General features: G+C 57.9%; 7 protein-coding genes across 7 annotated transcripts; 5 read left to right on the top strand and 2 right to left on the bottom strand.

The window, feature by feature from the left end:
* Positions 1 to 436: 436 nt before the first annotated feature.
* ISF_00824 (Armadillo-type fold protein) lies at positions 437 to 2,971 on the top strand (the record flags this gene model as incomplete). Its single annotated transcript, XM_018844431.1, has 1 exon — positions 437 to 2,971. The coding sequence occupies one exon, from the start codon at positions 437 to 439 to the stop codon at positions 2,969 to 2,971; it is 2,535 nt and encodes an 844-aa protein (XP_018708881.1).
* A 397-nt stretch (positions 2,972 to 3,368) lies between these two features.
* On the bottom strand, positions 3,369 to 5,351 carry ISF_00823 (Transcription factor; the record flags this gene model as incomplete). Its single annotated transcript, XM_018844430.1, has 2 exons — positions 3,369 to 5,225; positions 5,307 to 5,351. 2 exons carry the CDS (start codon positions 5,349 to 5,351, stop codon positions 3,369 to 3,371), a joined length of 1,902 nt encoding a protein of 633 aa, XP_018708880.1.
* An 885-nt stretch (positions 5,352 to 6,236) lies between these two features.
* On the top strand, positions 6,237 to 8,918 carry ISF_00822 (glycoside hydrolase family 2 protein; the record flags this gene model as incomplete). The annotated part of the gene is made up of 3 exons (XM_018844429.1): positions 6,237 to 6,364; positions 6,429 to 7,819; positions 7,894 to 8,918. The coding sequence occupies 3 exons, from the start codon at positions 6,237 to 6,239 to the stop codon at positions 8,916 to 8,918; spliced, it is 2,544 nt and encodes an 847-aa protein (XP_018708879.1).
* A 7,626-nt stretch (positions 8,919 to 16,544) lies between these two features.
* Positions 16,545 to 18,932, top strand: ISF_00821 (hypothetical protein; the record flags this gene model as incomplete). Its single annotated transcript, XM_018844428.1, has 3 exons — positions 16,545 to 17,405; positions 17,492 to 18,820; positions 18,885 to 18,932. 3 exons carry the CDS (start codon positions 16,545 to 16,547, stop codon positions 18,930 to 18,932), a joined length of 2,238 nt encoding a protein of 745 aa, XP_018708878.1.
* Positions 18,933 to 19,685: 753 nt separating this feature from the next.
* Positions 19,686 to 21,474, top strand: ISF_00820 (tRNA-dihydrouridine synthase C; the record flags this gene model as incomplete). Its single annotated transcript, XM_018844427.1, has 2 exons — positions 19,686 to 19,853; positions 19,924 to 21,474. The coding sequence occupies 2 exons, from the start codon at positions 19,686 to 19,688 to the stop codon at positions 21,472 to 21,474; spliced, it is 1,719 nt and encodes a 572-aa protein (XP_018708877.1).
* A 350-nt stretch (positions 21,475 to 21,824) lies between these two features.
* Positions 21,825 to 22,804, bottom strand: ISF_00819 (glutathione S-transferase kappa 1; the record flags this gene model as incomplete). Its single annotated transcript, XM_018844426.1, has 5 exons — positions 21,825 to 21,897; positions 21,968 to 22,442; positions 22,506 to 22,546; positions 22,690 to 22,714; positions 22,768 to 22,804. 5 exons carry the CDS (start codon positions 22,802 to 22,804, stop codon positions 21,825 to 21,827), a joined length of 651 nt encoding a protein of 216 aa, XP_018708876.1.
* Positions 22,805 to 23,361: 557 nt separating this feature from the next.
* ISF_00818 (short chain dehydrogenase) lies at positions 23,362 to 24,423 on the top strand (the record flags this gene model as incomplete). Its single annotated transcript, XM_018844425.1, has 3 exons — positions 23,362 to 23,458; positions 23,550 to 23,692; positions 23,773 to 24,423. 3 exons carry the CDS (start codon positions 23,362 to 23,364, stop codon positions 24,421 to 24,423), a joined length of 891 nt encoding a protein of 296 aa, XP_018708875.1.
* Positions 24,424 to 24,817: the final 394 nt, after the last annotated feature.

Here is a 24,817-nt window from a genome sequence, read left to right as displayed (position 1 = left end):
GGCATCATGGCATTGTGCCGTCGTCTTCCTATTGGCTTTATTTTAAAGGCATGGTTACTTGATTAAAGTTTGTGCATTTAAACTTCACAGCAATAACCGCAAAGCTTGATATTTCCCAAGCACCAGATGTCTGCCTGTGTCCAGGGCGTCTTGGGCCCGCTTTAATTTACTCTGGCGCGTGCGCTCGACTTTTTCCTTGTCTGCCTGCGTATTTCCAGCCTCGCCTCACAGCTTCCCTCTCTCGACACAGACCAAACACCATCACCACTTAACGGGCCCTGCTGCCTTTTCAACACTTGCGTGCGGCTTCCGACTGCCAGTATACTCACCCGCGCGAAAGAGCACTGAGTTTCAGCAGCCGAAAACACAGCTCCACACGCTCCTCCCGAAGATCCCTCCGCATCTGCGGTTCCCCGACACAGCTCAGAACGTCAGCATGGCGTCGGCCGAGGTGGGAATCCCGCGCCGCGAACGTGATCGTGATCGTGGCGATCGCGGCCCGCGCGGCGGCGGCAACCCTCGTCGCGAGGGCGGCGACTCGTACCGTCCCGGCGGCCACGCGCGCTCGCGCGCTCGCACCCCTCCCCCGGTCCCGACCGAGGAGCAGAAGCAGGCGGCCGCCAAGGCCGAGTACGAGAAGCTCCTGACGATGCGCTCCGGAGGCACGTACATCCCGCCCGCGCGCCTGCGCGCCCTGCAGTCGCAAATCACCGACAAGACCAGCAAGGAGTACCAGCGCATGGCGTGGGAGGCGCTCAAGAAGAGCATAAACGGTCTCATCAACAAGGTCCACACGGCCAACATCAAGCACATCGTCCCCGAGCTCTTTGGCGAGAACCTGATTCGCGGCCGTGGCCTGTTCTGCCGCTCAATAATGAAGGCGCAGGCGGCCAGCTTGCCGTTCACACCCATCTACGCGGCCATGGTCGCCATCGTCAACACCAAGCTCCCTCAGGTGGGCGAGCTCCTCGTCAAGCGCTTGGTAATGCAATTCCGCAAGGGCTTCAAGAGAAACGACAAGTCGGTCTGCTTGGCGTCTACGACATTCCTCGCGCACCTGATCAACCAGCAGGTCCAGCACGAGATGCTTGCCGGCCAGATCCTTCTCCTTTTACTTAACAAGCCCACGGATGACAGCGTCGAAATCTCTGTCGGCTTCTGCCGCGAAGTCGGCCAGTTCCTCGAAGACATGCGGCCCACGATTGCCAACGTCATCTTCGACCAATTTCGCAACATCCTGCACGAGGCCGGCATCGACAAGCGAACACAGTACATGATCGAGGTCCTCTTCCAGGTGCGCAAGGACCGCTACAAGGACAACCCGGCCGTCAAGGAGGAGCTCGACCTCGTCGAGGAGGAAGATCAAATCACGCACCAGGTCGAGCTCGACGGCGAAATCAACGTGCAGGACAGCCTGAACATTTTCAAGTTTGACGAGCAATATGAAGAGAATGAAGAGGCATACAAGAAGCTCAAAGCAGAAATCCTGGGCGAGGCCAGCGACGACGAGGACGACGAGGACGATGGCGATGATGACAGCTCCGATGATGAGGAGGACCAGGAAACCAAGGAAATGGAAATCAAGGATCAGTCCAACGCCGACCTGGTCAACCTGCGACGCACCATCTACCTGACCATCATGTCGAGTGCCGACCCGGAAGAAGCCACGCACAAGCTCATGAAGATCAACCTGCCCGTGGGCCAAGAACCAGAGATGCCCTCCATGATTGTGGAGTGCTGCTCGCAAGAAAAGACGTACACAAAATTCTTCGGCCTGATTGCGGAGCGCTTCGCCAAGATCAACCGCCTCTGGTGCGACCTGTTTGAGCAGTCGTTCCAGAAGTACTACGAGACCATCCACCGCTACGAGAACAACAAGCTGCGCAACATTGCCATGCTGTTCGGCCACATGTTCGGCTCCGACGCCCTGGGCTGGCACTGCCTGTCGGTGATCCACCTCAACGAGGACGAGACGACGTCCAGCAGCCGCATCTTCATCAAGATCCTGTTCCAGAGCATCGTCGAGGAGATTGGCGTGCCCAAGATCAAGTCGCGCATGGCCGACGAGGTGCTGCGCCCCAGCCTCGCGGGCCTCTTCCCCCAGGACAACCCCCGCAACATCCGCTTCTCCATCAACTACTTCACCAGCATCGGCCTCGGCGCCCTCACCGAGGAGATGCGCGAGTTCCTGCAGAACATGCCCAAGCCCGCGCTCCCCGCGCCGGCGGCCGCGGCGCGCGGCGACGACGATTCGGACTCGGACTCGGTGTCGAGCTACTCATCGCGCACCGCGTCCTCGTACTCGCGCTCGCGATCCCGATCCCGCTCGTACAGTCGCTCCCGCAGCCCGCGCCGCATCGGCAACGATCGCGGCCGCTCGCTGTCGCGCACCCCGTCTCGGCGCAGCCGCGGCGAGTCGTACTCTCGCAGCCGCTCCCGCTCCGCTTCGTACAGCAGCCGCGGCCGCACCAGGAGCCGCTCCTTCTCCGACGCCGGTGACCGCAAGAGGCGGACACCCTCCCGGTCGGCAACCCCGCCTCGCCGTGCCCGCCGCGGGGCTCCCTACAGCCGCTCGCGCAGCCGCTCCTACGACTCGTACAGCGACGCCTCGCGCTCTCGGAGCCGCTCCCGCTCGGCCCCGCCTCCTCGCCGCCGCGAGCGCGACGCCAGCTCTCCGCCGCCGCCGCCACGGCGCGGGAACAGCTCGTCGGTCAGCCGCAGCCCTGCCCCCCGCAAGCGCGGTCGTTCACCCTCGCACTCCCGCTCGCCGTCCCGTTCGCGCTCGCCGCCCGCTCGTCGCGTCCGGGCCGAGGATCGCAGCCTGAGCCGCAGCCGGTCACCGCCGCCGCGACGCGGCGGCGACGGTAGGCGACGGTCGTCGAGCCCCGCGGCGGCGAAGCGGCGACGGGCCAACAGCTCCAGCGTTTCCCGGTCGCCGCCACCTGTCAAGCGTGGCCGTCGTGGGAGTTGAGGGGGTCAGGGATGTTAGAAGCGGGGGAAGAGAAAAAGAAAAGAATTATAGCATTTTGGAGGGCCCATACGGGCTTGTTTATCTGTACGCTTGATATCTATCATCAGTTGAGACTTTGGGGCGGGGTGGATATGAGGAGGAAAAGAGAAGACAACGTGTCTTGTGCGATTTTTATGTATCAATAGCGAACTGAACAGGAAAGGGTTACCTACTGAATTTATACATACCAGGGACCTAATCACGGCATGGCACATCTTTGACACATTGCGGGTTTATACAATTGAATAGGTGCTATGTAGGCCTCAGCCCACCAAGATTAGGGGCATTCAAAGCTCCAAGTCATACATATGCGCCATGCTAAGCACAACTGTATACAGGCAATACAGCAAGGGCCCCGTTAGGCCAGCGGCATCATGTCCGGCGGCATACTATCCTCGCCGAGGAACTCGCTCCAGTCCATCTCCGCCAACTGCTCATCGCACCAGCCAAGGAGGTCGAGGCCGCTCCCGTCGCTCACCGACGGCGTCCGCCCGACGACAACGTCCGCGTCGGCGGTGAGCGCCTCGTACATGGCCGCCACGATGTCTGGGGAGCGGTCCGAGGGGCGCATCCACGCCCGCATCTCCGCGAACGCGCCCAGCGCCTTGGCGAGGCTCTCCCGCCACTCGACGAACCGCGGGGGCGTCGCGGTCACTACCGCGGGTGACGACGGCCCGCCACCGCCGCTGCGTTCCATGGCCATGGCGAGCAGCGGGACGGTGGAAGCCTGGAAGAGGTACCAGGCGGCGCTCCAGACGAGGAAACGGTTGGGCGTCCAGCGCAGGGCGACGGCGTCGATGGCGTCGGCGGCGACGGCACAGCAGCGTGCGAGCGTGCGGTCCTCCTCGACGACGATGGGCCGCCGGCGCCGGTCGTGCGCCGTGAGCAGCAGGGCGCACCGGGCAAGGACGACGCGCGCATTGAGGTAGCGCGTGCAGATGAACTCGCGCGCGATCCGCAGCCGCGGGTGGTTCCGCGCCGACGCCGCGTCGTCGTCCCGCAGGACCGGCGGCAGCGCGGTTTCGTGCCAGTCCAGGAGCTCCACGTCGAGGGCGAGAATCTCGTCGTGCGCGATACGCGGCCCGACGCGCGCCAGCCGGTCCTGCACGCGGTCGCAGACGCGGCACAGAAGGGCGCTCGCGCGTAGTGACGCGGCGGCGTGGTCGTCGTCGTGCAGCGGCGCGGGCAGCGCCGTGTCCATGGTCGCCGGGTCCCACCGGCCGAGCGTCGGCCGGCCCTGCGTCATGCACGCCCATGAGTCGAGGCAGACCAGGCTCCACCACGTCCGCCGGTGCGTCTCGGCGCGCCGGGCCTCGTTGGTGCCGGTGCCGGGCCGTGGTTCGCGGTGCAGGCCGAGCGCGACGGCGACGCGGTGCGCTGCGCCCAGGATGCCGTATGCCATGTTGGGCGAGTTGCGGTAGTGCAAGTAGAAGCCGCCGAGCAGGCACAGGGCCTGCAGGCTGTAGATGTTGCCGGAGCCCAGGCTGTCAAGGCTGAAGGATGCCCGCGCCGCCTTGTAGTACTCCTGGTGGAGGCTATCACTGCCGGAGGCGATGCTGCCCAGGGCGAAGACCATGTTCAGCAGGCCGAGCCAGGAGCTATCACGCCGGACACCCATGGCGTACTGCTTGCGAAAGTCATCTTCGTCTATCAGCGGCGTCACAGCGTGGAAATGGTCAAAGTAGAAGTCGATGCAGCGCTGCTCGCGCAACAGACTGAGCGCCGGGTCTCGCGTGAGGAACGGGGTGGCGAGCTGGCTGGGCGGTGGTGCGGCAGCGCAAGCCCTTGCGCGAGCGGCCGTGTATTCTTTGGTTGGCGGATATAGCTTAAATATGGTGCGAAAGGCAGCACTCATGGACGATATGCCGAGATAGGATCTCGCTTGCTTGTCAGTAGCCAGCCCGATGGCGTTGATGTCGTCGGTGGCTACGGCCTCACGCTGGTCGAGTGATTCGTCCCACTGGGGCTCAGGCGCAACGTCTCCATTCTCATTCTCGGAAAGCGCTGCCGAGTCGTCTTCTTCATGAGTGGAAGCGTCTTTGCTTGGTAACGGTATGGGATTTGGCGGCTGGCCCTGTGATGGCTGACAGTGGATCGGAAGACTGGCGATGCCAAGCCTATCTAAAAGCTCCGGACGCGACTTGGTTTCAAGGCCTAATAAGTCGTATCCAGGGAAAATCTTTCCCAGTATCTCCTCGTGTCTCTTGAGCTTGACCTGGACATCCTCATAGGCGCTGCAAGAAGTTGATGCAGTTAGTGGCAATGAGTCCTACCCGGCAGCAACATTTCAACTTACCTCCTGCTGACCGCGTTTCTCCTGGATCGCTGACGGTACTCGCATGCTTCAGAGGCTCTATAATATACGCAGCTACTGCAAGGATAGTGGCCGTCGCATTTGATTTTGCGTCTGGTGCATTCCATGCATGAACGATTGACCCTGCGGCCAAACGTCTGGACTGGAGCTGAGACGGGCGACAACTGCAAGCCCTGCACAGTATCTGCGCTACTCCTTGCCGACGACATTACCCAGAGGAGGCAAAAGTGTCCGGAAAAATGAACCAAGAGATGTCTTCAACTGAGGAGCGAGGCAATTCAACTGCACAGGCAGGGTCCGTCGCTCGCGGTTGCTAGGAACTTGCGACTGTCAGTCAAGCCACAAGCGCCACAGCAATAGGGATGGGATGATAGCCCACGGATTGCTGTGGCTGGACCCGGTATGTGGGGGTTAGAAGCATTGGTGGGACAGTAGCAGAGAGCCACGTTCATGGTCAAATAGAAGGACAAAATCATTCAAGACTTTTGCAACTATGAGACAACGAAATGAGAAACAAGTTGATAGTGCCGGTACCAAGACAGCCAGCTGAGAGGTGTTACGGCATAGTAGCTACTTATGTCACCCACAACTGGCACCGAATGGATCCGTACGCAGAACTCAGAAGCAATGCTATTATTAGGGGAAGCCTCATTTCCACAGATACATATTCCCGCCTTCACAATTATATAATCCCGTGTCTCACACATCCTCGTGGCTCCTCCGTTACCTCCGCTCAACTGGGCACCCCCACACAGCGGGGGCAGGACTGTGGGGGAGCAACAACGTGGAGAAGCCATCAATCAAGTTGGGGTATTTAGTTGCTTAAAGTCTGTATACTCTGCTCATCGCTCTTTTTAGTGTTTCTGCTCATTTTGGGAATTGGCCGCTCTCGTCCTTATAACTCGTCCAACCATGTCTCTTGTAAAACAGCAATTAGCCCATGGATGGACCTTTCAGCAGCAAGGCTGGGCCAGTGATAACTGGCTACCTGTGGCTCAGGTCCCAAGTCAGGTACATATCGACTTGCTGGCAAACAAAAAGTAGGACTTCAAGACTTCAATCAGGTACCTTGATCGTTAAGAAAGCTAATTTAAAATTTCTCAGAATCCCTGACCCGTTTGTCGACTTCAACGAGAGAGCTGTACAGTGGGTTGGCGAAAAGACATGGATCTACCGCCTCGAGTTTGTCGCCCCCGTCGCCCCCGATGCCTCGATGACTTCGGATCTTGTTTTCGATGGTCTCGACACCTTTTCTACGGTCCATCTCAACGGGAACAAAATCCTCGAAACTGAAAACATGTTTGTCTCCTACAGGGTCAACGTCTCACAATATGTCAAGCCTGGAGAGAACAACTGTCTTGAGATTGTCTTTGACTCGGCTCTGCTTCGCGGTCGCGAGCTCATCGAGAAGCATAGCCACGAACACAACTTTCTCGTTCGTCAGACAGAGGCGGGCCGAGTTCCCGTTCGCAAAGCACAGTATCACTGGGGTTGGGACTGGGGCCCTATCCTCATGACCGCCGGGCCGTGGAAGCCCGTATTCTTTGAACAGTACATTGTCAGAATCTCTGACATATGGGCACAAAACACTGTCAGCAATGATCTGAAGGCTTGTACCGGAACGATCTTTGCCAAGGTAGATGGCGCCGTCTCCGCCGACACAAAAGTTAAATTCTCTTTGGAACTCGACGATACTGTCGTCTTCCAAGGCGACGCGCAGGTTGAAGATGGCACTGCGAAGCTGCCCTTTACAATGGAGAACCCTCATCTTTGGTACCCTCTAAACTACGGACCACAGACCAGGTACAAACTTACAGCCCGCGTCGTTGGTACGGGCGGTAAGGAGTTGGACGCCGTTTCACGACTCACCGGCTTCCGGAAGACGGCTCTTATTCAAGAACCTGACGCATATGGAAAGTCATTCTATTTCCGCATCAACAACATCGACGTCTTTGCCGGCGGGTCTTGCTGGATCCCCGCAGACAGCTTCCTCGCCCAAGTCCCGGCCCAGCGCTACCACGACTGGGTCAAGCTCATGGCCGACGGCAACCAGGTCATGGTCCGCGTCTGGGGCGGCGGCGTTTACGAGGACGATGCCTTTCTGGACGCCTGCGATGAGCTCGGCGTCCTGGTCTGGCACGACTTTCAGTTCGCGTGCGCCAGCTACCCGGCGTACGACTCCTTTCTCCAAAACTTTGAGCTCGAGGCCCGGCAGCAGGTGCAGAGGATGCGATGGCGACCGGCCGTCATCATCTGGGCCGGGAACAACGAGGACTACCAAGTCCAGGAACGGTACAAGCTCGACTATGATTTTGAGAACAAGGACCCCGAGGCTTGGCGCAAGTCGACGTTCCCCGCACGGTACGTCTACGAGCACTTGCTGCCCAAGATTATGTCTGAGGAGGACCCTCACAACATCTATCACCCGAGCAGCCCTTGGGGCGATGGAAAGCCAACTGCGGACCCGACCGTCGGCGATATCCATCAATGGAACTGTGAGTGCCACTTACTACTACCTGCCCTGCGCACACACGCTTCTTCAGTCGAACTTACACGCCCATCTCTCCAGTGTGGCACGGTGCCATGAACAAGTACCAGGAAGCCGACCAGCTCGGCGGCCGCTTCGTCAGCGAGTTCGGCATGGAAGCCTACCCTCACCTGTCCACCACGCGCCTCATGGCCAGCCAGCCCTCCCAACTCCACCCCGGCTCCATGGTCCTCGACTTCCACAACAAGGGCATCGGCCACGAGCGGCGCATGATGACCTACGTCGCCGAGAACTTCCGCGTGCGCCGCGCCGACGACCTCGCCGCGTACACGCACCTGACCCAGGTCGTGCAGGCCGAGACGATGCGCGCCGCGTACAAGGCGTGGCGCCGGGACTGGGGGGCAGGCGACGGGCGGGGCAGGCGCTGCGGCGGGGTGCTCGTGTGGCAGCTCAACGACTGCTGGCCGACGGTGTCGTGGGCGGTCGCGGACTACCGGCTGGTGCGGAAGCCGGCGTGGTACGCGGTGGCGCGCGCGCTGCGGCCGGTGGACGTCGGCGTCGCGCGGACCTACCACGACTGGACGCAGACCGGGTACGACATCGACGCCAACTCGGCGCTGCGGACGGGCCGCGACGTGCGGCCGGCGACGACGCGGCGCGGGGTGAGGCTGCGCGCCAACGGCACGACGGAGATTGTCGTGGACGAGCCGCTGGCGGCGTCGATCCCCGAGGGCAGCGCCGAGGACGAGGCGCGGCCGTTTGACACGGAAGAGTACGACCCGTACGTGGTGCACGCCCGGCTGATGCTGGACGACGGCGCGGTGGTCACGGACACGGCATGGCCGGACCCGGTCAAGTTCCTGGACATGGCGGACCGCGGCGTCTCGTTCGAGGTCGCGGACGCGGAGGGCCGCGTGACGGTGGCGGCGCGGAGGCCCGTCAAGGGGTTCGTCTTCGAGGAGGTCGAGGGGTTGAAGCTGAGCGACAACGGCTTCGACCTGCTGCCGGGCGAGGAGCAGGTGGTCACGGTGGCCGGGCCGCTGAAGCCGAGCGAGCTGCGGTGGACGCACATCGAGGCCAGCGGGCCGTCACTGCCAATTGAATAGGTGGTTTGTACAAGTATGATTGCTGGGCTCAACAAAGAAGAAGAAGTTTTAGAAGTTATTTCATAGAAACAAGAAGCAGGTTATCAGCCTTGTTTCTATGGCTGCTCCAGGCTGTCACCACAATGATGTCGATGTCTGATAGAATACATGTGTCATCCAGTCACTGTATATCTGGTTATGGATGAAGCTCGTCAATACGTGTAATCGAAGCAGTCGCAACAATGTGCATGATCAAGGCAATGCCGCCCTTGGCTCATACTTGTAAAAGACCGTCCATCTTTTGCACTCAAGCCAGAATACAACCACGGCCTCAAACGCCTCGCCTTCAGCTCCGAAGCACCATGGTGATACCATCTACCGTGCGACGGACTTCAATGCGCAGCAGCCACGTACGCAGTTGACTGGCCACCCCATCCTACGGCAAGTTCCAGCAGCTTCACGCCACCAAGATCAACAGCAATCCATTCGAGAGAAGGGCGGCACAGAGTGCGGTCACTCGCACTGGATACGGATCTGTGCGACGTTTCGACAGCAGGAGGACCCAAGCGGTCGGGACGGTCGTTTCATCGCCCTCGTCTCGCGATCGCTTGGCACCGGAGACAGAGCCCAACTTTTGGTTTTGCCACCACGCCCTCCGATACGATGTCCTCGTTGGACATGACCGCGCTCCGTTTTCGGGACTCGATCGACCGAAGCCGTTTTATGCCATTCTGAGATGCCACGCTGGTTTCTGCCGAGGTCATCATCAGACAAAAAAAAAAAAAAAAAAAAAAACCCCCGACATCGTCGCCTTATCTAACGGCCCCGAGAAGAAGTCGAAAACGCCATGGCTTCATGTGTGTGAGTTGTCGCAACCGGCGGCTGGGGGAGCCTTGTCTCAGACAACAACCCATAGTCGTGTCGCAAGCGGCCGTTTGAGCCGGGTTATCGACAGCCCAAGCCCAGCTTGCACCGAGGTTGCATCTGCCAAAGAAAGAAGACGAATCACCTTTGACCACGGCCCGTCTGCCAATGGGAAATACATATTTAAAAAAAAAAATCGTAACCCGGGATTCCTTGTTCCGTTGCACCGTCGGCTGCTCATGGTAAGAAGCGACGTCGATCTAAATACGGCGTTTGCTCTGTGGCTAATTAATAATAGTGGCCAATGGTGGCTAAATCCTCAAGAGGCTAAGTTTGGTTGGTGGTGTCGCAAGCAGTCTCGTCTCACCAAAAAGACAGCACAACAACAACACCACAACAAAGCCACCGCCATAAACCAAGTGCCACCAAACCTGTCACCGTCTTGTCTGTCTGTCTTGTCTCAGGCACAACAATGTGCCACCACAAGATCGGCAAAAGGCGAAACCCTATTCTACTGGAAGCGCGGCCAACGCGGCTCAAGGTTGTCAACCAGACCGCGCACCATACATAGCGTACATAGGTAGCATCATGGCCCGGATTTGATGACGTGAAAGAATGAGGCATCACTGCACCCATCTACACATGACCCCCGTGTTGCGAGAAACAGCTCGTTTGCCGACCCCAGCTTTCCACGTACTCCGTGCAGAAAGACCACCTTTTTTTTTCTCCTCTTTGTGGCGCGCTACCCTGCTTGCCTGCCTGGGTCCCAATTTGTGGCTCTTGGAGATCACCACACCAGCTTTGTTTATTCAGGTAGCGACGGCTAATAACGGAGTTGAGGGCTCCTCCTCTTGTTACGCGGCCTTGTTACACAGCCAAAACCTAACCATGGTCCGAAAATGACCTTGGACGGGCGGCCAACAGGAGTTGCCCATCGCCCTGGAGACTCCAAAAAAAAAAAAAAGAACCCGACGCCAGGTTATTTGTGTGGAGAAGGAACACGGGCATGTCTTACATCTAGAACCAGACCCGGCAGTACCGGGGACGAGTCGAACCTGGTCAAGGTCTCGATATTATTAGGATGGGCCCAGGGGAGTATCCCCTTGCTCTCGAACTGGCAGGAAACGAGTCCAACAAACGCAGAGCAAACACTGCATACCGGTCAGTATGTCAGTATATCTTGAGCTGCCTTTCCCGAGCTGAACTGGCCAAGTTGGTTTCAAATCTGTGGAGGAAGGGTCTGGCAGGGGGTTGACGAGATTAAATCATCTGATATTACTTCCTGCCTATCCTGATCATGCTCAGCGTTTTGTGAAGCGAAGTTGCAGGGTCCCCTTTTTTTGCAATGTCGCAATGCCAACTGATATCTGATACGAACTCACAGCCAAGACAGGGTCCCTCGTCAGGAGGTGACCGTCACTCTACCAGTGTTCGTATGGTAGAGCGGCGAACAAGCTCTGCCGTAGCGTAGCCCAGGGGATACAGGTCGGACAACACATTCATATACGTCAATGGTCAATTACAGTCAATACCTGTGTAATCGACATGGTGCATCAATCATGTGAAGGCCTGTTGTGTCGTCGACCTCTCCTATTATGCCGAAAGGGGTGCTGCTGGGCCTAGTCCAGGGCGGACTAAAAAACAGCACTACCAAAAAAGTCAAATTATTAGTTATTTCCACGCATTCGTTGAGAAACGAAACAAAAGGGGAGCTGATGCGGTATATCTTTGCCTCAACCAAAGGGGCAAAAAGTTTAATAAACTGGGCAAGAAGGTGCTATGATGCGTGGGTTCGGGAATTTTAACTTGGCGGTACGACGGGTTTACAAGATGCACTTTCCGAAGAGGGTATGAGATGCAGAAAGTTTGGTGACATTAGAACAAGGGGAAGAGCAAGAAAAGAGAGATCAATGCCTGCATAACATTGGGGATGCTTGCATGCAGACGTTTCAAGTTGATGACCTTTGCCACGGCAGGCAGGAAAAATTGGCAGCGATCCCTCTGGCCGGCCGGTGCATGAGCGGGCTTAATAAGTATAAGACGTCGCGTGCATCATGCATCATGTGCAAACCCTATCTGCCCAGCGCATGCCCGCCCCATCCCGACAGAAGGCGACAGCTGGTACGGATACTCGCTCTCCCAAAGCAGCTGAAAGGCATTGCGCAAAGCAACCACTGTGAAACCAACGGCGCTGGCCGACTCGCCGCTTGTCAAATGGCATCCCGGGTGGAGGCCAATCAGCTTTGTTGGGTTTCATTAGTTATTAGCGGGCATCATGGCTTTTGAGGCGAGCGTGCCCAGTACGAACAAGTTGTGGTTCGCCCTCCAACGCGGCCGGCCGCAAGTCCGTCGCCGAAACCGAATGCGGCCTCGGACACGCCTCGTTCTGCAACGGCGCCTTCAGCTCCTCAGCAGGCAACTCTGATACGAACATGTCTGCGCCTTGTACTTCACCTGTGCCAAAGGCATGCCTGCTGCGGTGAACCGGTTGTGATGCCTGGCAGGCTGTGGGTTCATGCAGGCTGGACAAGATCATCATCGCATGTCCGGAGCCGGGCTTGGGCCGTGAGACGATGCACGACAGTGGTGCTATCGTGCAACCAGACGGAATGAGAGCGTTTGGGAAGTAGCCTGGGTGAGCTGTTCCTGTGGAATAAGGACGCTGTGAGTGCCTGGACGCCATCATTCCAGCTGGGCCGCGACCAGTCTCAGAACGGCCGCAAGGGCGCGCGGGTTGCCGGGAGTTTACTGGTAGCGTCGTCGAGGTAATAACACGAGAGAGATGAATAATTTCCTCATGACTCTGCATCTGTGCAATTGGCATTTTCTACGCCCAAAAAGTCAAATCGGGACCCTATGGTAAGCTTAAGGGCGTAATTTGGCTGTCGTTATGCAGGGCAGCAACAATTATTAGGGGAGCCACTCTAGCAAGTCAGGGGAAGATAATAAAAGAGGCATGCTACCATACGTGATATAGGGTCGAAAAGAACGCAAGGGAAGGGACGAGAAACCTACTTATTGGCTATTGTCCATCCTAACTTGAAATGGTTGTCTGTGCTTTGATGATTCGAGGTCGGCTTGAGTGTAGCCAGAAGTAACCGCACATGGCCGGTTGTCCGTTGTATCCGACACGCTGGATACGTTGCCTGTTGTAGAACGGATGAGCCAAGAAAAGAAAGTTGGCGAGGCGTTGCTTTTCGTCCATATCCCCGGGCTCCTGATGTGCCCCAGCTGGCTCGCATTCGATCAGCCTCGATCACCGTAGTTCCACATGGAGTTCCAACAGGCTCGCGTCCCAAGTCTGGCGGTGCTACCAGCAACTACTTGGTAACAACTAAGTTGGTGGTGAGGCTAGCTCGGAAGGTCTGGCATCCAGGTTGTGCAAGCAACTTCCTGGGCTTCCTGGGTGACACTACAGCCTGGCTGCCAGTACTTTTAACTTCCAAAGACGGACTGACGAGAAAACGCGGATGGGGACAATGGCGTCTTCGAGCGGGAAAACGCATACCGAGGCTTGCTTCCCTGCGTCAGATGTCGATCTGGCCAGCGACTGCACAACTGTGAAACTCTATAGCGCCATGTAGCCGTGCTGCTGGGCGAAGCTCAAGCTCCTGCAGGTTGCCGTTGGTGCGGATGTTTTATCCACCACCTGCCTGGTGGTATTATTGCTCGCAGGTTAATAGCAGGCAATGAATGGATGAAATTCATGGTCTTGGTGGCTCCCAGTCGGTCCCCTCACCTCCCCTGGCTAGCGCGGGACGGCTTGGATGGCAGGCTCTCCAGCAGGTAGTCTGAGGCCAATCAGTCGCGGAAAGAGGCTGCGCCATTGACGAGACCCGCCAGAGGGACGAGCCCATGCATGCAAGAAGTGCATGAAATGTCTGGGCAGGCCAATGGGATGGTGTTGAGAGGGTGGATCGCTGATGGGCAGAGGGAGTGTCACCGTACGAGCAACCAGTGGCAAGAAGATGAGGATGGTGTGTCTGTGCAAGGAACAGATAGAACGACGGTTATCCTGCAGCGGCCAAGCTGATATTTTGCGTCGCGGTGAGTGATGGCATTCGTAGATGGCATGCGCGTGATGGGTAGTCTATGTGTGATTGTCTAGAGGGGTATGGTGGTCTAGATCGGCGGCGGTCGGCGTGGGAGTTGTTGGTATGAGGATGATGGGTAGACGCAGTTCTCTGGTGTCTGGGTAGGGTCTCACCCAGGCGTAAATGTGGCTTTGTGGGATATGTATGTCGATGGAGACTGCATCAACCAGAGAAGCAAACACGCGCTGCACGTGATGGTTGTATTGATGGTTAGGTGGGTTGGGCCCGCGACAGAAGGTAGATAGGACGGATGAGATCGGAAGAGAGAGCATCATGCTTGATGGAGGAGGCTTTGTCGAGTACGCATTTGGTGGGTTACTCGTGCAGATGTGTGTATCGCAGCTCGTGAAGCTTGGTGATGCACCAACGAATGAACTGCGCCTACCTAGGGTAGTAAATCCGGCGGAGGGGTAGCCTTCGTGCTAGCACAAGTTGGCTGCGCCGACGCCAGGCTACTGCAGGCTGCATGCAGCAGGTAATCACTGACCTGCCAGCGTCCATCCCCAGTTGCGAGGGCTTGTGGCAGCGCCCGACGAGCCATCCAGCCGTACCAAGCCATCAAGCCGGACCAGTTCATGCGGGAGATTTTGCCACTCAGCACGAAAGTATCGCGCACAAATTTTTTTTTTAGCAATTTTCCCGGGTTTCCGTTCTAGGGGTCTTTCTAAATTGTTTTCGATCAAAATATATCCGTGGACGCGGGTCGACATTTCAATGCTTTCCGTGATTCACCCTGATGACCACAGCGGACCAATGGGCGCACCAAGCAAGCACAAGGCAGGCTGTGACGCAAGGCCTTCTCCACGCGCAGAATTGACGAGGCCAGCAATACCCTGCAAAAAAAAAAACGAGGGAGCTCATTCTCACCAGCTTGGCCGCAAAACCTCGTATTTCTGACCCCCCTCAGCCCCTCCAGCCCCGATAGCAGAGTAGCCTTGGCTGGTTTGCCAGTGGTCAGAATGGCGCGAGCGTCCTGGTCGTGGCCCGCTCAAGCCGTTCGCTGTGGCTACGTCAATCTGCGAATCTAGTCCACTCACGGCCCTTGTTGCAGGCGCGTTGGCAGGCGTCGTTGGAGGGTTGAGCCGTCCTTTTGTTAGTGCAGTTATAGCGCTGTTAGTACAACAACAGCGCCAGCAACAGCCCGTTCTTCTTCATCGTCCGTCGTCATTCTTTGTATCCGTTGTGGCTACACAGCGCTCACAGTGCTTCCTTGCAACCGCCTGTCCCGCGGCGTCATCCTTTTTACTTGGCAAGGTATTGCAGGGAGCTCGCGTTTAATTCGTAAATTCTGTCAATGTGTATGTATGCCTCTTCTATTTTGATCGTCCACCACTTCTCTACCCCCAACCCGGCGCTGCACGCACTGCTTCTCCTGTGTCTTGCTCCGGTGCTGGTGCTGGTGCGTGCTTCTGCTAGTGCAATATGGTGTTGTTGCTCGTTGCTGACTGCTTGCGTGCCTGCTCTATCCCGCAGCTCCTCCCGGGGCGGGCTCTCTCATCACTCTTTTTTTTTCTGCCCACCAATTTTCTTCCTCACCTCTCACCTCACACGCCTGGCCTACTCGCTCCTCTCTCCTCCTTTGTCCCCCCAAAAACTCTCCACCACCACCAACCATACCTGGACACCTCCCGTCTTGATCCTTTCGTTCTCTTCCCTTTCCCTCCCCTCTTCTTTCTTCTGTTTCTAATCACCTCTATTTCGACGCTGGATCTTTTTGTTTCTCTTTCCTTTTCATCCGTTTCCTTCGTCTTTTCGCCTCTCTGCCCCTGTTCCTGACGACTTTTCCCCCTGCTGCGGAGGACTCCTGCCTGTCAGCCAGCCTGATAGCCCTCTGCCCCTGATTCCAGTCAACCCCGTCAACCCCGAGCCCTCAGCCGACTTCGTCCTCGTGTCTCTTTTTTCGTCCTTCGCCATCATTTCCATCCCTTCAGCCACTTTCGTACCCTGCTCATCGTTGTTATCGAAATTATTTGCATTACCTCACCCTGCACATTTCGACTCATCGTTTTCGACACTCGCCTATCTCCTCGCCCGTTACTGACGTACGTGCACCGAACCAACGAATTCCCTGGCCTCGACTTCTCTTGCCAATAGACACATCACCGTTTTTACGAGACACGTAATACATCGGAGTCTTTATACTGTCCATTCAAGCCTCACGGCGGCTTGTCTGACATCCATATCTGATCCCATTAGCTTGGTGATCTGACACTCTCTGCTCCTTTGGATTTCTAGAGCCTCTTTTTATCCTTTGCCTCAGTTGCCAGTAGGAACGAGTTCGCATTGCAACGCTGCGAGCTCTGATATCCGATCATAGCAATTCCTTATACTTGCAGCTGCTGGACTCCTCTCGCTCGCTTGTATATTGCCTGCTTGATTCTCCCTTGACCAAACCTCAACCCTTGGCCAAGCAACTTGTCCTGCCTGCTCCTGCACAAGCCCATTAAAGGTTCGCTTTTCTGTTTTCACTACTACTGCATTCGTGTTACACCCACTCGTTTTATCCTGTCGTTTCTAGTTCAGCACAGCAACCTCGAATACTTAAAGAGAGAGCCACTGCTAACATCTTGTCAGCTAGTTCGAACGACTCGCAGTCTCAAGCCGTCGTCGTGGTTCTTTCTAATCTACATCGGCTACGAGTCGAATTGCACGCCTGCGACCCAACATATACACTGCTCTCGGAGAAAGTATGGCTGCTATCACTCAGACATATCCTCAGCAAACCTCGACAGCCACTATGCTGCAGACGCGTCCTGTCTCTGCCACCGCGATGCTACCTGCCAATCAGAACCGTCAGGGCAACCAGTACGGGCACACGTCCCGAGCGTCATCGTATGGTAACGCCCCTACTGGTTACCGAGGAAGCACTGGCGCCGGCCAACCTCGAAGCTTTAATCAGCTCAACCACAACATGCAATGGCAACAGTATGCCGCCTACCGTGCCCACTCAGCATCCGCGGTTCCCACCACACATTCATACGACTCAACTGGCTACCGAGGTCATTCCAGCACCGGCTCAGGCTACAACTTCAATCTCACAGCGCCCAACGTCACGCGAGACGATTCTGCCATAGCACGAAACCTTTCTGCCCAACAGTCACCATATTATAATGCTACGGCCAACGGCAAGAACGCCCCGGACAGGTACCGCAGAGCAACTCCCCAGCCGCTTCAGCACAACCGCTCCCAGAGCACCAACCTGCCTGCTGCCACTAGCATGTACCAGCTACAAAACGGTTCATTGTCGGTGCCTAACTTGTCCAACGGCATGAACGGTGCCGCTCCGCATTCCGCGGGAGAGCTGTATAACCGCGCTGCTCAGGATGAGGCCACCAGAATGCGTCGACGGAGCATCCACACTTTGGACACGCAGGGACCTCTGCCCCCTGTCGTACGACCATCATCCGCTGGTCGACCGTCTTCGGCGGGGCGACGTACAGACCAAAGCGGCAATCCTACTTCGCTCGCACCTGCTGCTGTCGCGCACACGCGCAAAGGAAGCTCCGACAGTGTCTCCTCCATCCGAAGCAGCAGCTCACGACCGTCCTCGGTAAGTCACTCTCATTTTCCAGACATCAGTCGGCCCTGGTCCGATTTTCCTTGGCACGACTACGCTACAACTTATTGGCTAACAAGGATGTCATGCAGGCTAACCGCACCACGCCTCCCCCCACTGGCAACCCCTCTTTCCCTGTAGACAATATCACCAAGACTGAGCAGGCTAAGCAGCTCAACGTTCCTCCCCGCGTAGCCTCTGGCGACGCCGTCAAGCGCACACACAGCCCCTCACCGTTGTCCAACCCCGCTACAATGCCTACTGAGCCCGCCGAGCCTCATGCAGCTACCGCGTCTGGCCCCGCCGGCCCTAAGGTCGAGAGTCCGGCTGCAAAGCATCTGGCGGCTATCAACCAAAAGGGCACCAAGTCTAAGAGCAAGACATCGAGACTTCGTCGCGCGTTTTCCTTTGGCAGTGCCGCCGAGCTTCGCCGGGTTGCCGAAGATGAGCCCTATGTTACCCCGACATCGCCAACAAAGCTTCACAAGGATCCCTCTCCTGAGCAGGCCTACGATGCGGAGCAGGCTCGCATTGCAGAAGCCCAGGAGGCTGGTGGACTTGGAAACAGCATCTACGGCTCGCGTTTCTTCGGGTCTACTGACAACTTGTCCATCTCCTCGACTGCCTCGTCGGCTTCCATCATGATCCGCAAGATGGGCCGTGGCATGAAAAAGAGCACTCGTTCCCTCGTCGGCCTGTTTCGTCCCAAGTCTGTTGTCGGTGTTCCAGCCGCTGAGGCAGCCGTACCTGAGATCAGCCAAGCAGCCGTATCCATGATTACTGTGGAGGCGGAGACGCAGCGTGTCAATGTTACGGCGGATCCTGCTGCCACCAATGGCATCACTGGATTCCCTCATCTGGAACGAAACTCGATTGACGCTGCCCATGTTCCGGAGATGGCGCCCGAGCAAGTGACAGGCACCGGCAATGATCAGCAGCAAGGACCAAGACGCAGCATTGTTGGTGGCGATAGGGAGCGTGCTGAAGTGTTGGCTGCCGTGCGTAAGGGCATTCTCAAGCGACCTGGCTCTTCCAGCCCATCGACCAGACCCAATGAGATGGCGTCGCCGGAACTCATCCTGCCGAGTGTGCCTGCTATCAGTGACTCGCCGAATTCTAGTGCACCGAGCACGCCCAATGATGAGCTCCAGGGTCATAGAAGGACTGGGTCTATTGCCCTTGGCAACGAGGACTACTTCATGAACGCCCTGCGCATGCGTTCGGATAGCAAGAGTGCTCCTGGGACCCCGTCTGCGGGGAAACGATGTGCCACATTTTCCCCTCGCATCATCTTCCACGACACTTGGCCTCCACAGGAGTACGACCGTCGCGGCGAGATTGCTACGTGCAACCGTCTCACGCCCATGTTGGCTCAACAAATCAAGGAGGAACTGAATAACTTCAAAATGGTGAGTACTGTACTTTGAACGCTGGGGTGAGCAGAGGGACTATGCTAACCAACCATGGCTATAGGAGATGGAAGTGCACGAAAACTCCAAAATTTACACTCATTTCTTCTAATGACGGCGACTGTGACATTTTGTTGTGCAGTTGGCTGGAAACTTGGATGGTTTGACGAAGGCATGGCAACATGCGGAGTCACATTGTATTCAATCATGTTTTAACATTGGCGGCGTTTGGGAACTGCATATTTGGTGTCTATGGTGTCTTGCTTTTGACCTTCATTTATCCTTAGTATTTTATTTGTCGTTTTATGCGTGGAATTTGTCATATGGAATTTAGCGCAGCAATCATACAAGCGTGTAATCTGTTGAGCGGCGGAAGAGAAGGGAAGTTGGCTCGCGGTTTGTTGGCATGGTCTCTCTGCGAAGAGAGTCGAGTGAGTGAGTGGACAGCTTTCTGGCAGTACCGCACAAGCTCTATGAGTGAAGACACTGGCAGATGTGCCTGGCGTCTTGCGTTTAGTCTGATTAGAGTGATGGAATTGACATTGTGCATTTTTAACATGGGACACGTTGATATGATGCCAGACGCTGGTGACATGCCATTTTAACGTGCCAACGAAGAAGTGGGTACAGCGGGTAACGACAAGTGCCCCCACAATCATTTTTATTTTTGGAATTTCTCCTGGAAATTCTTTTCTTTTTTCGTCATACCCTTTTCCCCCGACAACCCCACGCCACCTCCCCCGGATAATTCTTGCGACAATAGCCGAGCTGATAGATAGTCTTGATGCTTGGCTTCGCGCATGGAAGAAGACTGTCTTGCTGGCGACCCTTGATCACCAACTCCCAGTTGCGACACCTCGCCGCCATGGCTGCGGCGCCCGAGACACCGCAGCCCGTGGCCGCTCCAGCTGGAGATGCGACGGCCGCTGCTACCACGACTACAAAAACGACAAAACTACATGGAAGGGCATTCTATGAAAGCATAGGCAGTCCCAAGTTTATCGTTGCCCCCATGGTGAATCAGTCCGAATTTGTGAGTGCTCCCACCAGAACCCGTGCCTTTCAAACGCGGCTGACTGACTTGACGCGAATCTACCCACCAGGCCTGGCGCATGCTTTCCCGATCCTTCCTCTCGGCCGAAGAAAAATCCAAAATGCTCGCCTACACGCCCATGTTTCACGCCCGCCTCTTCTCGCAGGACCCCAAGTACCTCAAGGCGCACTTCCAGGCCACCCGCGGCAGCGGCAGCGACAGCGGGCCCTGGCTCGACGGCAACCCGACGCACGACCGGCCGCTCTTTGTGCAGTTTTGCGCCAACGACCCGGCGCACCTCCTGGCGGCCGCGCAACAGGTCGCGCCGTACTGCGACGCCGTGGACCTGAACCTGGGGTGCCCGCAGGGCATCGCGCGCAAGGGCCACTACGGCGCGTTCTTGCAGGAGGACCAGGACCTCATCTTCCGGCTCGTCCACCGGCTGCACACGGAGCTGTCGATCCCCGTGACGGCCAAGATCCGGATCCTGGACACGCGGGAGCGGACGCTGGCGTACGCGCGCAACGTGCTGGCGGCGGGGGCGTCGATCCTGACGGTGCACGGGCGGCGGCGCGAGCAAAAGGGCCACCTGACGGGCGTCGCGGACTGGGCGACGCTGCGCTTCCTACGCGACAGCCTGCCGCCGGAGACGGTGCTGTTCGCTAACGGCAACGTGCTGCAGCACGGCGACGTCGAGGCGTGTCTGGCGGCGACTGGCTTCGACGGCGTCATGAGCGCCGAGGGCAACCTGAGCGACCCGGGCGTGTTCGCGCGGCCGCCGCCGGCGGGCGAGGAGGGCCGCGAGTACTGGCGCGGTAAGGGTGGTGAGGGCGGCTGGCGCGTCGACGCGGTCATGCGCAGATACCTGGACATCATACACCGGTACGCGCTGGACGCGGAGCCGCCGGCGCGGCGCCCGCTGTTCGTTCCCGGCGACGACACGGCCTGGCTCGCGGCGGACGACGACGCGGAGGCGGGTGAGCGTGAGGCGAAGCGCCGCAAGACAGAGGGCAACGGCAACGGCAACGGCGCATCACCGCAGGCGAAGAAGAGCGAGGCGTCGTCGCCCAACGTCGCGGCGATGCAGCCGCACCTGTTCCACCTGCTGCGGCACCTGGTGAGCCGGCACACGGACGTGCGGGACATGCTGGCCGGCGCGCGGCGCGCGGGCGCGGCGGGCTTCGAGCGGGTGCTCGACGCGGTGGAGCGGCGCGTGGCCGAGGGCTTGCTCGAGTACGAGCGCACGGCCGGCCGGAGCTTCGAGGAGGAGCTGGCGGAGCTGGCGGCCCGGCCACGCGCGACGACGACGACGACGACGACGACGGAAGAGACCGGTGATGGTGGTGGTGGTGGTGGTGGGGAGAGCTCGATGGAGGCGCTGCTGCGGTGTCGCAGGCCGTGGTGGGTGGCGCAGCCGATCGTGAGGCCGCTGCCGAGCGAGGCGCTGGCAAAGGGGTCGATTCAGCTGAGTAAGAAGGAGCGGAAGGAGCAGGAGAAGAAGAAGAAGAAGAAGACGGGGGAGGGCGAGGAGGTGAAGGAGACGGCGAAAGAGGCGGCGAAGGTGGAGGCGAAAGAATTGAAGGAGGCGAAGGAGGAGGTCAAAGAGGCCGTTGCAACGTGAATGCCGAAGAAAACGGCCACCTTGACGAGAGAGCATAAATAGAGCTTTATATACCATAGAGATACTCAACGCAGATACATTGCATCACCATTTTGCTTTATAGCACGTGGAAGTCCCATTTTCATCGGGTTTCGGCAAGCCACCGTCGTCACTATACCCTCGACTGTTGGAATGCCATCATCTATTTGGACGCATGAAGCCCGAGGTGGACATGACCCGCAAACATTCACAAAGACAAGCAGAATGGGGTTGGCAAGAAGTAGGCACAATAGAGCTGGTTTCAATTGGACTAGAGTGCCACTGCCTCTAACACATGATAGAGAGCCATGGATTTCTCTCAATAACATCAATCACAGCTTGTTGGGACTCAAAACCGTGACGTCCTGAAAGGGAATGTCGAGGAACGCGTAGATGTGGTTGAAGCTTATCTGCAGTCAGCAGAATGTTCACCAGTCTGGCCAAGAAGCAGACAAAAAGAATCGTCAGGACTTACCGATCGCTGCCGAAGAACGGCTCCTCCTCGCCCTTTGCGTTGGTCACCCAGATCCACGGCGCACCGAACGCGCCCTTGCTCAGCGCCACGTCCGTCTCCTGCTTGACGCTATCCTTGAACGCCGCGCGACCCTCCATGATGGCCTCCACCTGCTCCGTCGTAAACAGCTTCCGCCCGCCCTTGACGGACTCGGTGGCCTCGCCGAGCACCTCCCGGAGCACCTCGGGGTCGGCGATGCGGCGGTTGGGCGGGGTCCAGGCGCGGTCGATGAGGAAGTGGAAGGCGGCGAGGAAGACGGCGGGCGGGTGGTGCGCCTTGACGTAGTGGATGGCGCGCAGCGGCTGGACGGTCATGCCGAAGGACATGAGGTCGTCGGGGGTGCGCAGGTGGCCGAGGCCGACGCGGCGCAGGGCGCGCGGGGTGTCGAGGGCGAGGTAGGAGGCCTTGGCGGGGAGGGACCAGGGCGGCTTGTTGCCTGGGGTATGGTCAGTAGGGTGGGAGATGTCAAGCAGGAAAGGGGGGAAAGGGGAGATGGTACCGGAGGCGACGTTGATGCCGCCGAGGAAGATGGGATGGTATCTGGAAAGATGGAGAGGTTAGCTTTGGACGAGGCCGCAAGAGGGCGGGAGGGGGGGGGGGCTTGCTCTATCGTGACGCCATTGGCAGCGAGCTTCTGCCTGTTGGCTTCCAAGTCGGCAAAGGCAACGTAGCTAAAGACGGACGCTGGACGTGTTTGGGATCGATTAGCTACCCGCTTGCGCAGTCAGTCGCAAACGACGAAGGTCTCGTGCTGGACATACCAAAGTCGAGGTAGACGTCAATGCGTGCTTCAGGCATAATGTCGGGAGGCTGCGTGCGCTTTTTGCAAGGTTGGGAAATCGCGTCAGAAGGGTTCAAGCAGGCGCAATCCGGCGTTGATGTAGGGAAGCAAGGTGAAGGCAAGCTGTGGCTGTTTTTGAAGGGTGCAGCTCCAGTTCGGGGCTGATGACGAGAGCAGACCGGGAAGCTTGTGAAGTGGGGGCAGCAAACGAAGATCCGGGGGGAGGCACAAGAGAGCGAGCGGGGGAAGTAGGGAAAACGGACTGAAAGGAAATATGGATTCAGCCCCCCCCCCCCCCCCTTCCCCCACGATAAATAATCAGAAGAGCCGTGGAAGATCCAAAAGCCCAGTCCGCGGATGCGGCAAGGGGCTGCTAATTAAAAGAGCTTCGGTGGAGTCCCAACCTCGGTACCGGCACCGGCCGGCCCCACTTCCCCGGAGCTTGATCATGTCATCCGAAATCTTTTGACCTTGACGAATCCATTCCGCCAGTTCCTTTGAAAAGACTCTTCTTGTCCTCTTCCAAAACATAAGCTACCATTGAACACTCAAGAATCTACACGTCGCTGCGCCAATGCCCCCATCCACCAAACCCGTCGCCCTCGTCATCGGCGCCTCGCGCGGCATCGGCCGCCAAGTCGCCGTCGACTTTGCCGCCAACGGATACGCCGGTATGTTCTCAAAGGCTTGTCACGATGCCAGAATCGACCGTCTGCAACCAAGTCGTCGTGAACCGAAAAATTCTAACTGTTCTACGCGCAGTCGTCGTTGCCGCCAAGACGGTCAGCGACCCCGGCCAGCCCATCACCGCCATCCCGGACCCCAAGTCCAGCGCGTCCACAATCACCACCGTCAGCCACGAGATCCGCCTCGCTGGCGGCGACGCCCATCCCGTACAGGTCGACGTGCGCTCCGAGGAGAGCGTCGACTCGCCCTCCCCTCCCTCTCCTTCCTTCCCCTCCCGCTAACCCGATCCTTCTCTTAGAAATACGGCCGCCTCGACGTCCTCATCTACAACTCCGGCGCCATCTACTGGGCCTCCGTCGAGGACACCCCCCTGAAGCGCTTCAAGCTCATGCAGGCCGTCAACCCCGAGGGCCTCTACGCCGCCGTCCAGGCCTCCCTGCCGCACCTGCGCGCCGCCCCCTCCGGCCGCGTCCTCGTCGTCTCGCCGCCCATCTACAGCCGCTTCTTCCGCGGCAAGACCGCCTACGCCATGGGCAAGGTCGGCATGTCCGTCCTCACCAAGGGCCTCGCCATGGACCTCCGCCGCCAGGGCCTCGACCGCCGCATGGCCATCACCAGCCTCTGGCCGGCGGTGGCCATCGAGTCCGCCGCCACGGAGCGCATGACCAGGTTGAACCCGGGGGAGGCGCGCGACCTCCGACGGCCGACCATCTTCTCGGACGCGATGCTGGCGATCGTCAAGGCCCCCGCGGCGGAGGTCAACGGCGAGCTGCTGCTGGACGAGGACTTCTTGCGGGAGCGCTGCGGGGTGACGGATTTCGGGAGCTATAGCGTGGTGGAGGGCGCGGAGCCGCGGCGAATCATGCCGGCGAAGTTGCCGGACTTGCGCGTGGCGGAGCAGGACGACGAGGGGAAGCGCGTGGACAGCACAAAGTTGGCGAAGCTGTAACGGTAGACAGGGGGGGGGGGGGGCAGAGGCTAGGAAACGGAATGCACAACGTGGGATGTGTACAACAGGGTTAATACTGTCATTAAAGTATACAAGGTTAATACTGGGTTCATTCAAGTTTCGAGCATCAATCAAGTCATGACGCCCGGAGAGCGCACCCAGCTACCACGAAGCAATACGACATAGTAGTCAGTGGACGTCGACTTGCGCAATATGTAATTCTGTCTAAAATTGCACATATACCCGCCCTGAGCATCCAAATGATGGTTAAATGGAAGCCCGCGTCAAACAAGGAACAACTATAAACAAGGCAATAAAGACTCCAAAAGAACGTTGATGATACAGTCTTTCCAAACAGCAACTCCACACAAAACACCCCTTTCCCACAAAAGAA

This window comes from Cordyceps fumosorosea (assembly GCF_001636725.1).
Source record: "Cordyceps fumosorosea ARSEF 2679 chromosome Unknown scaffold_1, whole genome shotgun sequence".
Classification (NCBI taxonomy): Eukaryota; Fungi; Ascomycota; class Sordariomycetes; order Hypocreales; family Cordycipitaceae; genus Cordyceps; species Cordyceps fumosorosea.
The sequence above is the reverse complement of the archived record's forward strand: the minus strand, read 5'-3'. Positions and strand labels throughout refer to the sequence as shown.